This window comes from Rhinolophus sinicus, chromosome 14 (genome assembly GCF_057876585.1).
Source record: "Rhinolophus sinicus isolate RSI-liver-muscle chromosome 14, RSI-T2T, whole genome shotgun sequence".
NCBI lineage: Eukaryota > Metazoa > Chordata > Mammalia > Chiroptera > Rhinolophidae > Rhinolophus > Rhinolophus sinicus.
This window is the reverse complement of record NC_142514.1, coordinates 54,912,339-54,924,950: the sequence shown is the minus strand read 5'-3', so window position 1 is coordinate 54,924,950 and position 12,612 is coordinate 54,912,339. Positions and strand designations below refer to the sequence as shown.

Here is a 12,612-nt window from a genome sequence, read left to right as displayed (position 1 = left end):
ATAACTAGTTTGTTAAGAGAAATCCGAATCAAGGAGACAGACAGACGCTTATCAGAATTCTACAACACTTGTGAAGGGATAGAAGCGTATAAAAAACCTTATGAGAGTATCAAAGGGAGCATCTGAAAACACCTCATGGGTGTTTCCCACCCCATTCAGGCAGTTTTATGAGCGGTGGTTGCCTTCCTGGATTCTGGAACGCCAGAGAAGCTGTGTGCCCTTCATCCCCACCTCACCTAATTGGAAGTGCCTGGGTGCCTCCCAGGCTGTGTAGCTATCTACATACTGTATGCTGGGAGACATTACAGGACCTTGTATCCTTTGCTTGAGTCTGCTGGCATCTTTCAATCAATCACTGACTCCTGTGACAACACTGTCTCTCCCAATAACAATCCTAAGAGCTGGTGGGTAACTTGCCCACAGTCATTGTCATTGGGCTGGTAAATGGCAAAGCCAAGACTGACCCTCAGAGACGTCTGACTCCACAGCTCATCCGCTTAACCTCTACCTCAAGTGGACAAACCTCAGGTGACAGCGCTTCGGAAATGTCAAAACCCGACTGTTCAGAGAATTACTTTTAAAACCACCAGCAAACAAAAAGGAGAACAGCTGGAACTAGAAGACGATATGGGGACTGAACCTAATCTCATCTTAGCCGTTGAGCCCCTTATGAAATTATGTGAGCGTCTGGAATCCAATAAAGGATTGTGTCCGGTGTGCCTGGTTATCAATCAAACCTGCTGATACTGAATTTCATGACATTCCTAGATTAAAGGCTTCATGATTCAGATTCCCGTTCCTCCAGAGCTGCTGCTGAAACTCTTGTTAGACCAGGAATATAATAACTACAGTAAAAAGCCTACAGTGGTAATTTATAGATGGTATCAGATCCTTGCTAACTCCAGAAAATCTTTCCTCACCTTCAAGATAAATATTTTTACTCTGATGATGGAGCATGAGAATGCACATGGCTAACGGCTCACGTGCAAATGCTTTGGAGTTCATGTGGAAGGACAGATTTTAAGCCAGTCTTTTCCGATTTTCCATGGGATATAGTGCACACTTTCTAAGGTATCTATTGGGCTCAGAGGGATTGTCTTTTCTGCTCCCCACCTAGAACAGGGGCTCCTAGCCACCACGTTTCTATTTATGAAATATGACCCTACTTCAACCACACTTGCTTAAACCAAAGGTGGCCATTTGATCCAAAAGAGCCAATCATATTATCATTTGAGGCAGACTACATTTATTCCTATTTCATTATGCTTTTTATATTGATGCCCTTTGCCATGTGACTTTGCAGTTCCTCCCATTAGAGGTTGAGTGTATTTTCTCTTCTTGTGGATGCCAGACTCAGCTACGTGACTTGCCCATGGAATATCATAGGATGCAACTTGGACAAAGGCTCTAAACATGCGTGTGAAGTTGGGCTTGTCTTCTTGAGTTCCTAGCCTTGGCCCATAAGAACATGCCTCAGGTATGTGCCAGTCCAAAGAGGACGAGAGACAGATGGAGCAGACCTGGATCCAACCTGCAGCTCCTAATCAAGCCCACCTAAAACAGCCCACAGACACATGAGCAAGAAATAAGTACTTACGTTTGTATAGCCTTGAATTTTGGTGTGGGTTTTATATCGAATTATTATGGCAAAAGATGACTGATAGATCTCTCCTTGAAACTGTACAATTAAACCGAGAGACAAAGAGCTTATCTATTTAGAACTGGGGCATGGAAATGGAAGCATGCCAAACTGTTTTTTTCTCTTTTTCTGACTTGCCCCTTTGCTTAAAATTATTTTTGGCTTTTTTTCTCATTGAGGTGAAATTCACATAACATAAAATTAATCATTGTAAAGTAAACAATTCAGTGGCATTTAGTATATTCACAATGTTTTGCAACCGCCACTTCTCATTCCAAAATGTTATCATCACACCAAAATCAAATCCTGTACTCATTAAGCAGTTACTCCCAATTTCCTCTTCCCCTTAGTCCCTGGCAACCACCACTCTAATTTGCTTTTATGGACTTACTTATTGCTATAGACTGAGTTGTGTCCCCCTCTCACCAAATTTATATGTTGGATCCTAACCCTTATGTGACTGTATTAGAGATAGGGCCTCAAATTTGGTGATTAAGGTTAAATGAGATCAGAAGAGGGAAGCCCTGATCTGACAGAATTGGTGACCTTATAAAAAGACAAAAAGATGCCAGAGCTCTCTCTGCCATGTGAGGGCACACTGAGAAGGTGACCCTCTGCAAGTCCCCCCAGAACCCAACATGCTGTCACCCTGATGGTGCCAGCCTCACTATGAAAAAATAAATTTCTATTGTTTAAACCCTCCAGACTATGGTATTTTGTTATGACAGCCCAAAGTGACTAATCCACTTTTCTGGATATTCATATAAATAGGGTCATACAATATGTGACACCTTTGTGTCTGGCTTCTTTCATTTGACATTCCTTTATATGGTTAAACAATATTCTACTTTATGAATATCACTTTATTCATCCGTTGGTGGATATTTGGGTTGCTTCCGTCTTTTGGCTACTGTGAATAGTGCTGCTATAAACATTTGAATACAAGCATTTGTTTGAGTATCTGTTTTCAATTCTTTTGGGTATTACCTAGGAGTGGAATTTGGATCATTCGGTAATTCTAGAATGCTGAGCTTTTGGTGTGCAGATCCACAAAGCTATTTCTTGATTCCCACACAAGGAATTCTTGGATTCCATAAGATAACCCCAGAATATTTTCAGTAATTTCCTTTTGCTGCGGTAGCTAGACAATTCTTGCTTAAGCTAGAGTTCACTGCTGTTACTTGAAACTTAGAGAACTTAAACTAATAGATAATGACATTTCTAATTTTGGGTCATAATATTGTAAGAAATGGGCTAAAAAACTCCTCTTTCAATGTTTGCCACAAGGGTGGTAAATCCCCTGTTCATACTAATCAAGTTGGGTGACTATCTTGATGAGATTCTGGACTTAGACTTGACCGTGAGACTGTTGCTTATATTGCCACTTACTTTTGGGACCAGGCAGCATGAGACGTTGTGTTTAGAGCGTATTCCAATTCAAACCGACTCCGTAAAGCTGCCACGTGGCTCCGGCCAGGCCCTCCCCGGTTCACCAGGCAATCAGAAGACGAGGACGGTGAGAGAGACCCGCTGCTGTTACTGGAAGCTGGAGACATCAGCTGAGTGAAGGAGGGGCGGTTTCAATCATTTAATAAACCCATCAGGCTCAAAGGCATAAAATAGATTATGGCTTTAACTTTCTATTCTAGGGTTTCTCATATTTTAACTTCTATTCCTTTTGGCTGACTTCTGGCTTTTTTTCGGCCTCTGATGGCAACATCTGGCTATCTTAATTTACTTTTTTGACCTAGTTCTGTGCTGAGAGCTGGCCTATTAAACTTACGCTCATTTTTCAGAAAACAGAGTAGGCTCAAATCAGATTCATGAAATAGATATTTAGAAGGTTATTATTAATGGTTAAAAGATTCTCTACATTTTTCACTATGGTGCTGAGATTCATGGCAGAGTTCCTTTAAATTGTAGTTTAAAATTATTCCCTTTACATAAAATGGATTTACAGACTTTTCCAAGAATATGTCCATTTTATAAAATGAAGGATGCTGTCATGTCTGGCAAATATGAGGACCAAATAGTGTTGTTGTGAGAGACTTTTTAAAAATAGTTACAAATAGTTAAATATAGCTAGAAAATAGAAGAGTGTGAGGGAAGAAAATGAGAAAGAGAATAGGAAAATAGGAGAGTAGTTTTTTCTTGAATTTTTGACAACCTTGCTATTATGCATTCTACCTAAGCTGAGAACATTAGTGCTTCTGACATTATAATTTCATAAGACCTATAGAGAGTAGACTTTGGTTAAAAAAATACATACATATATATGTAAATTATAGGCTCTTCGTAGTAGCCAAGACATTTCTAAGTAAAACTCTGAGAATCACGTGATGTCAGTGTTGAAATGAACCTTCAAACTCTTCAATGATTGAATCTCTTTAGTGCATCATTTTCAAGTCCGCTAGGCATACTGATGGGGAACCTCCAGTGATGGGGAACTCATTGCCTTCAGATCCGTTCATTTATTTTTAGGACAGCTCTGACCATTAGAAAGGTCTTTCTCAGAATAAGCCAAATCTCTTGCACTTCATTTCCATCTGTTGGCCCATAGAGAACAAGGCCAATCCCTTTGCCATATGACGGTTCTTTCGATGTTTAAAAACAGCTGTTGTACTCGTCCTAATTTTCTATTCTCTGGGACAAGCATCCCTGCTTCCTCTAATTGGTTTTCACATACATGATTTTCAATCCGTTCACCATTCTGATCTCTCGTTTCTAAAATCTGTGTCCCATTTTAATTATCCATTTAAAAGGAAATAACTAGGTACTATTGTGTTTGGCCATCGCACAACAGAGAGAGATGATCACATCCTTTATTCTGTAATAAGACAGCTACATCTAATTGTATCTCACAAAGAGCTTATTCTCCAGTAACATTCATGGCTCCTAAACCATATCTCCACCATTTGACATTTTTACTATTGTTTGTGTGTGACATTATATTTATTCCTGTTAGATTTATTCTCGTTAGACATGTCCTATTACTTTATCCTCCAACATATTTTAGAATCCTGCTTTCAAATATTTACTGTCTTTTTCAACTTTATTATATCTGTAGATGTGATGAGCAGTGCCCTCTTGACCTTAGTGTAAACTACTGACTAAAAAGAAGCCTTAAGGAACTCTACAATTAAGTCCCTTAGAGCTGGTTCTGGTCCATTAATTAGTGCAACTCAGTCCAGCAAATTGTCTTTGCATATTGTCCATTCATCTTCTCCACTAGAGGAGACTGTGCTAAGAGGCTTGGTTAACATAACAGGACAAGCTCGTTTAGCACATCCTGCCCCTGTCCCTATTTCTGGAATCTACTGTCTGATCTAACTGGCTACATCTCCAGGCTTGGATTGACGTTATTCTGTCAAACACAAAAATTCAAAGTGAGGAAGTACTTGGAACTCAAGCCGTAAAGCCATCTCTCAACATCCAAGGCCTCTGGCAGATGCTCTTGTAGGGGCTGCTGAAGCCCCACCAAACATTCTACTACTTCTCCCCACTTTGTATGTTTCAGGACTGAAGAGAAGGGAAAGGAAATTTTTTTTTTAAGAACTGAATCTTCCTTCTACATAATTCCTCTTTAGAAGTTCCAGTAAAGAGTCAGGAGACAGAACCACTCACTGCAGCTGCAAGTGCAGAGCTGGAACCCATTTCCAATATTCTCGGTTCCAGTGACCTAGTTGAGATTTTTCGTTTGTTTGTTTTAGGAAAGAAAACTTCCTTTGAATACTTCCACTTTGGGATTTAATTGTGCAATCTCAGGCTAATGCTGTTTTCCCCGCTGTTGCCTTTTCCCTTCATATGCACGTGTATATATGTCAGCCGATACGTGTGATGTGCACCCCGTCTCCTCCAGCACTAATTTGCATTTGGACATATAGCACTAGTTTTGAATTAGTGCTCATGTTTTAACTTCCTTGCCTATTTTCAAATGCTATCTCCTGACCAGGTGTATAGAAAATTAAGGCAATTACAGAGAAAATTAAAGCAAACAGTGACTTGAAATTAAGGGAAGGAAATTCCATTAACTTAACTATTAACATATATCACTTTATGTAACACATGTGTGGTATAAAAGCAAAGCCTCCTAATTCATTTATACACAAATTTTAGCGATAAATTTTCCTCTTCTCATTGAATATAAATGGACAATGGTTTAATATTTTAGTTTATGTTTCACTGTATGCAGGAACTTGTAAATAGAACAAATTGATTTAAATAATTACCTTTTACATATTTGTTATATTTTTCAAATTTCTACATATCGATTTTTTTAAGCTGGGTATGGCTATGTCCATTTGCCTGCCGGATTATTGTTGGAAGGGCCCAAATTCACCCTGAATTTGCCTTTGTCCCTACAGAAACAGTCAATTCTGCTCTACCCGAGGAGTTTAATTAATAGGGTAGAAATATGAATGGACTTATGGAGCCTCACACTCATTTTCTTTCCAAAGTACCACTTTACCTGCATTCCCCAACATCCTTGGATATTCAAAAGCTTTTTTTATGGACATATTTTAGAAGCTAAAGTTCTTACCTCAATGTTGCAGAGACACTCTTCTAACTTGGTAACGACTTCAGAAAATTCAGGTCTTCCCTGTAAATAAAAAAAACAACACTTGTTTCCCTAAAGAATAGAAGAGAGGCAACTCTCCCTGGATTTTAAAATTGGGTATTTGCATTTGTAAAGAATGAGATTAACAATAAAGTATAATTTTATTTAAAATGCACTTGTATTGAAGTATTAATTGAATGTTCATTTGCTGTTCCGGGAGGGATGTTGAGTCTCCCTCTGATAAGCGTGTTTTAAGTCAGAATTTGCAACTACATTCAGATAATGAAATGGTGGAAAAGCTTTAATTAGCTTTACATGTTTTTAAATGACAGGTTTTCCCCTTCAAAATGAAAGAATAAAAGTGAATACTAAAAACCATTAACTGTCTCAGTGCCTTATATTATACGTGTCTATAGGAAAAGAAATGTTCAAGCTAATTTTAGAATTTTTGAAAATACCATCTCAGATTCAAAACTAAGATCAATAAAACCTCATGACTACGTCCTATTTTAGGGGTTTAGGAAAAGCTTTTTATCTTTAAAACTGTCATTAAAGACATTGTCCATTATGAACCTCCACGTCTGATGAATTTGATTAAACAAACATTTGTTGTACTCTGATTATATTCCAAGCTTTGTTCTAGTGGCTAGGAATATAAATATGATTATGAATCTATGAAAGAAATTCTTGGAGTTTTTGGAAGTGTTGCTCTCTTTTGAAGAAATTATATGCTTTCTGTTGTCAGATACTAAGGACTACATAATCTATCATTTCTCCTTTTATGAAACTTTCACTGCCAGGAGGTGAATAGCCCAATTTAACATTCAGGTGCAGTAACCAACTAATTTAGATTCTTAGTAGAACAATTTCTCCCTTAATATCTAATCCTCTCCTGAGGACATTGCTTCTCCCAGAGCCCTCTTAAGTGGAAGCGTTTTTTTCTCGCATATTCCTTGTACCTCTAGATTGGTGAGGTGGAAGTGGGGTGAAAGGGGCCTCTGTGTCTTCCTTACTTTCAAACAGTTTCTCCCCTAAAAACCACCAGTGTTTTGAGCTATTCCACCATGTCCCTCATTCGTTGAAGGTTTTAGTGTCACTGCTCACTGTCACACCCTCTGACACTACTCGTAGTGCTTTTATTATCCATGTAGATAATCATTACAATGGCCGCCGGACCTCTGGGTTCCTTTGTCTCCTCTTTTCCAATGGTCTTATCCTCCACTTTCCCTGAGTCACTTAGCTCCCTGGTCACACCCTAGGCCCTGTTACGAACAATGCCTCCATGCTGGCCATGCTCTCAGTTTCCATCAGAGAATGCTCTGGGCTCTATCTCCTTTCTTTTTAGCTCACTTCTTCTGGAACCCTGACTCCAACAATCTCTGACCACACAAACCATCCTACCACTTAAAAGAACCAAATACACACAAAAGTAGAAGAGAATAATACAATAATCCCCTATGTATATTACTGAGACTTCAAAACATGTTCTTGCTAATATTGTTCTGTCTATCTGTCTGTCTGTCCATCTATCATCTATCTATCTTGCCTGTTTTTTTTGTTTTGTTTTTGTTCATTTTGCCATCTTGTCACTGTCATTTACTCACCCCATTTCCTCCCTTCCTTAGCTTGGATTTCATTGGCAATCATAATCAGTCTCTTCCACACAGCCTCAACTCCCTTGCCCTATCATGTATTTTGTACACTATTGGAAAAATACCAGTCTTGATTAAATCCACCCTGACTGGTCTTCAAAATCATGACTCTCTAACCTCAAGTGGACCCTCAGTACTGCCTAGAGAGCCTGTAACATATCTCTAGCTCACACTCTCTCTCTCTTACACTCCAGATGGCTATTTTGTACCTGCCCCTCTTTCCTCAAACCTCTAGTTCCCATACTACATTGACCACCCACCTATGTCTAACCCACATGATCTGCCTTCACGCCTCTTTCTATAGATAAACTTTGCCTGATTCTGAGGCCAGTTCCTTCACTGTGTACTAGTTCTTACTGCTGCTAATCTACTAAAGGACATTGCTTTAACAACAATTCTCCTTTCTATCTTTTTGCATCATTTATGTTCCCTCTCTATTGTTTAATGCCATCAACATGCAGACTTACCCTGTTTCCCTGAAAAGAAGACCTAACCGGACAATCAGCTCTAATGTGTCTTTTGGAGCAAAAATTAATATAAGACCCGTTATTATATTATATTATACTACATTATATTATATTAGACCCGGTCTTATATTATAGTAAAATAAGACCAGGTCTTATATTAATTTTTGCTCTAAAAGATGCATTAGAGCTGATTGTCCGGCTAGGTCTTCTTTTCAGGGAAAACCAGTACTATAAATGTTCTCATTTTAAAAACAAATAAACAGCAACAAAATAATACTCTTGACTCCACTTCTTCCTCAAACTACTACTCCATTTCGTTGTTCACCAAAATTGCTCTAAAGACTTGCCTAAATTTGCAGTCTCTTATTCTCCTATTTGTCCTCCACCCCAATCAAGCTTTCTCCGATAACATTCTGCTGAAGCTGCTCTTGTCAGGGACAGAGACCTAGCTCCTCATTGCTCAATTCAATAGTTAAGTCTCAATGTTCATCTTACTTGGCACATCATTAAATACAAATAATAATTCCTTTGTCTCTGGAACATTCTTCAATTGGATTTGAGGTCACTACTTTCTCATTATGTTTCTCCTCTCTCACTTCCTATTTCTTAGTCTCTTCTTTTGGTTTCATTTCTCTTTATCTTTAAATTTTGGACTGTGCTAAGACTTAATTTTTGGTTTTCTTCTTTTCTCTATTTAGAGTTAATTTGTTAAGGATTTAATTCAGTCTCATGGCTTTAAAAAAACAACTCCCAAATGTCTATAGCTAGCCCCGTACTCTCCCTTGAACTCTAAACTCACATATGCAATTTCTTGTATTTATAATCTCTTCCCTGCTTCAGCAAATGGCAACTCCATCCTTCCACTGGCAGAGGCCAAAAACCATAGAATAATCTCTGATTTCCCTCTGTTATACTCTTGCTTCTAATCCACCAGCCTTCATGTTCAGTCAGCGTTCAAATTGTATCCAGAATCAGACTGGAAAAGTAGCATATCTATTGGATCAACCAGCCCCCAGATACCAACTGTAAATTCTGGACAAGATTTAAAAGACAGCTACCTAAAGGCAGTAGAGAGTTAAAAAAAAAAGCAGGTAGATTCAGGAAGGAAGTCACTTGGAAGAATGCAAGGGCATGGGGCAAGTTTCCCATCTTTTTTTGTTTATTTGTTTTTAAATTACACCTTTTACCCTGAGGGCAAACCCTATCTGTATTTTAGGGAGAAATTAAAATTCTGATGGACCGCCTACAGATTTCCTTCTTGAAGAACCAGAGGACAGAATTCACAGCAACCAGAGCACATTAGCTATGGTTTTATAACAAATTGTCATAAATTTCGTGGCTTAAAACAACCTCTGAGGCTCAGACGCCTCTTCCAAGCTTACGGGTTATTGGAAGAAATCACTTCCTTGTGGTTGTATGACGCAGCTCCCTGCTTTCTTACCAACTGTGGTTCAGGGGCGACTTTCAGCTTCTAGAGGATGCCCACAGTTCCTTGCCACAGGGCCCCTATGAGAAGTTCATAACGAGGTGATTTGTTTCTTTCAGGCCAGCAAGGGTGTGTTTCTCTAACTTCTTCCTCTGTGACCAACTGGAGAAAAAGTCTCTGCTTTTATAAGGCTCATCTGCTAGCAGGTCTACCCACGATAGTCTTCCTTTTGCCATATGGGGAGACATGATTACGGGAGTAATACTTCATCGTGTTCACAGGTCCTGCCCACACCCAAGGGAGGATTAACCTTGGCTCTACACAAGGTGGCAAGAATCTTGAGGCCATCCTAAAAAAGGAGGGGAGATCCTGGAAGAAGAGAGTCTGAGAGAAGGAGCTCCAGGATCTGCGTATAAACTCTGCCTAAATCTTTGGCTGACATCTGAACCACATATACGTGGCATAGGCTCTAAGCAGCCCAGACAGGCCGAAGGAAGTGAACTGAGATCAGATCTTTTGCGCGATGCAGGACATTTTGTTTACTATATTCTAGGAATACAATGATCTAACTCCTGTTCTCTGCCTGTGGAAATCCTGTGTCCTCTTCAAAGCCCAACTCATAAGACACATCTTCTTAAAGTGTGAAAATGATTCCACAAAATAAATTTTCATCTTTACATAGATTCACTTTATTTTTCCTTGGAAACCTTCCTTGTAAATACCTACCTCATAACTAGGTATTTACATGTCTACAGCACTAGCTAGAAAGTGCTTTGAGGGCAAAGCAATGGTTCATTTACTCCTGCATAGTAAGCATGGTCCATTGTGCAGAATAGCTAAGTTGAGCTCATACTTGTTACATTAAAATACATCATGATAATAAACAGCTATCCAGATTCTGACTATCCCTTGTACAAACCACCATCACCTCTTGCTTGTATTATTATCATTGTCAATGACTGCTTTTGCTGCCCCTGTTCTTTGCCTATGAAAAGTATGTTCCCAACGTGATAGCCAACCCACAAGCTAACGTCATACTCAACAATGAAAAGCTGAAAACTTTTCCTCTCAGATCAGGAACTACAAGGATGCCCACTCTTGTCATGTTTATTCAACATAGCTAAAGCAATGAGGCAAGAAAAAGAAATACAAGGCATCCGTACTGGAAAGCAAGAAGTAAAACAATCACTATTTGTGCATGACATGATATTATATCGAGATAGTTGTAAAGACTCCACTAAAAAACTGTTAGGACTAATAAATTTGGTCAAGTTTCAGGATAAAAAAAATCAATATACAAAAATTTGCTGTGTTTCTATGCACTAATAATAAACTGTCAGAAAGAGAAAGTAAGAAAATAATCTTATTTACAATTGGATCAAAAAGAAAGAAATACCTAGGAATAAGTTTAAACAAGTAGGTGAAAGACCTGTACACTGAAAACTATAAGACATTGATGAAATAAACTGAAGACACAAAAAATGGAAAGATATTCCATGCCCATGGATTGGAAGAATTGATGTTAAAATAGTCATAATACCCAAAGCAATCTACAAGTTCAATGCATTCTCTGTCAAAGTTTCAATGGCATTTCTTACAGCAACAGAACAAAACAATCCTAAAATGTGTATGGAACCACAAAAGACCCCCAACAGTCAAAGCAATCTTGAAAATAAGAACAAAGCTGGAGGCATCACAGTTCCTGATTCTAAACTATGGCATAAAGCTATAGTAACCAACACGGTAGCCAAAATAATCATTTTTAACTTTATGACACAGATCACGTAATGCCACTTGCAGAAGCCTCCAACTATTTTCATCTTATTCTGTTAAAAATCCAAAGCCCTTGTATTCATCTCTAAGGCATGCACAGCCTGCCGTTGCTGTTTTCTGACCCTCTTTTCCTCTGTGTATTTGGCTACCATGACATCCTCAGGCCGAGCTTGCCATGCCTCCAGGGACTTTGCACCTTGCTATTCTCTCCCAGGGCCTTCACCTTCTCCAGGTCTTTGTTCAAATGTTACTTTATCCCAGAGATTTTCCTTGTCCACCATATTCAGGGCCCCCAAGCTAATACTGTCTAGACCCTTTCTTGCTTTATTTACTCCATAGCACTTATTTTCAGATGATTTCATACATAGTTTCATATTCATTTGTTTATTGTTTACATCCCTTCATAGAATGTCCACCCCATGAGGGCAGGGATTTATTGTTGTCCACTACTTTATCCCCAGTGCCTATACAAGGTGTTCAATAGACACTTGTTGAATGAATGATGAAATTAATGATTTCATTTTTATTTATATTTTATTTCATTCTCAAGTGATCTTATTGTATGGGTAGAGGATTTTTATTATAATTTGCTTTGAGTTTTCTCTTTTAAGCAATCAGTGAATATATTATAAATGAATGGCCTTTCTTGAACATTAAACTGAAATGGTGTTAATATTTCATTGGAGGGTTAAAAAAGCATCAAAATAATGGTAAAGTTTAGCATTTTACTAAACAGAGCATTTCATTTAACTCTTATAATACTTTTTAATGTAGGCATTTATGACTTCTATTTTAAACATGAAAAGGCAGAAAATAAGAAAAAATAAATAATTTATCTAAGAAGTAGTCAGTAAACAGCAGAGCTGAATTCAAAGGTGCGTAGAGCTTATGATCATAATGCTCCTTTCTACTCCCTCTCTGAGTGTGGCATCTAAATTCATAAGGAATAATTCATTTGTAATTATGTAAGATTCAGAGCCTGAGATTAGCTTCTGCATACTAGAAAAAACACTGGATTGAGAGTTAAAAGACTTGAGGTTAAATACCTAACAGCTATGTGACTTTGCATGATTTATTAACCACCCTGAGATTCAGTT

General features: G+C 38.3%; 1 protein-coding gene across 3 annotated transcripts in view; it reads right to left on the bottom strand.

The window, feature by feature from the left end:
* TNNI3K (TNNI3 interacting kinase) overlaps positions 1-12,612 on the bottom strand; it is a 294,785-nt gene that overhangs the window by 46,754 nt on the left and 235,419 nt on the right. For all 3 annotated transcript variants that reach the window (XM_088791202.1, XM_019743776.3, XM_074334949.2), the window contains 2 exons: positions 6,180-6,239; positions 3,029-3,198 (listed from right to left, as the gene is read on the bottom strand). In XM_088791202.1, coding sequence (XP_088647328.1) covers positions 3,029-3,198; positions 6,180-6,239 — 230 coding nt within the window. The remainder of the gene's footprint in view (positions 1-3,028; positions 3,199-6,179; positions 6,240-12,612) is intronic.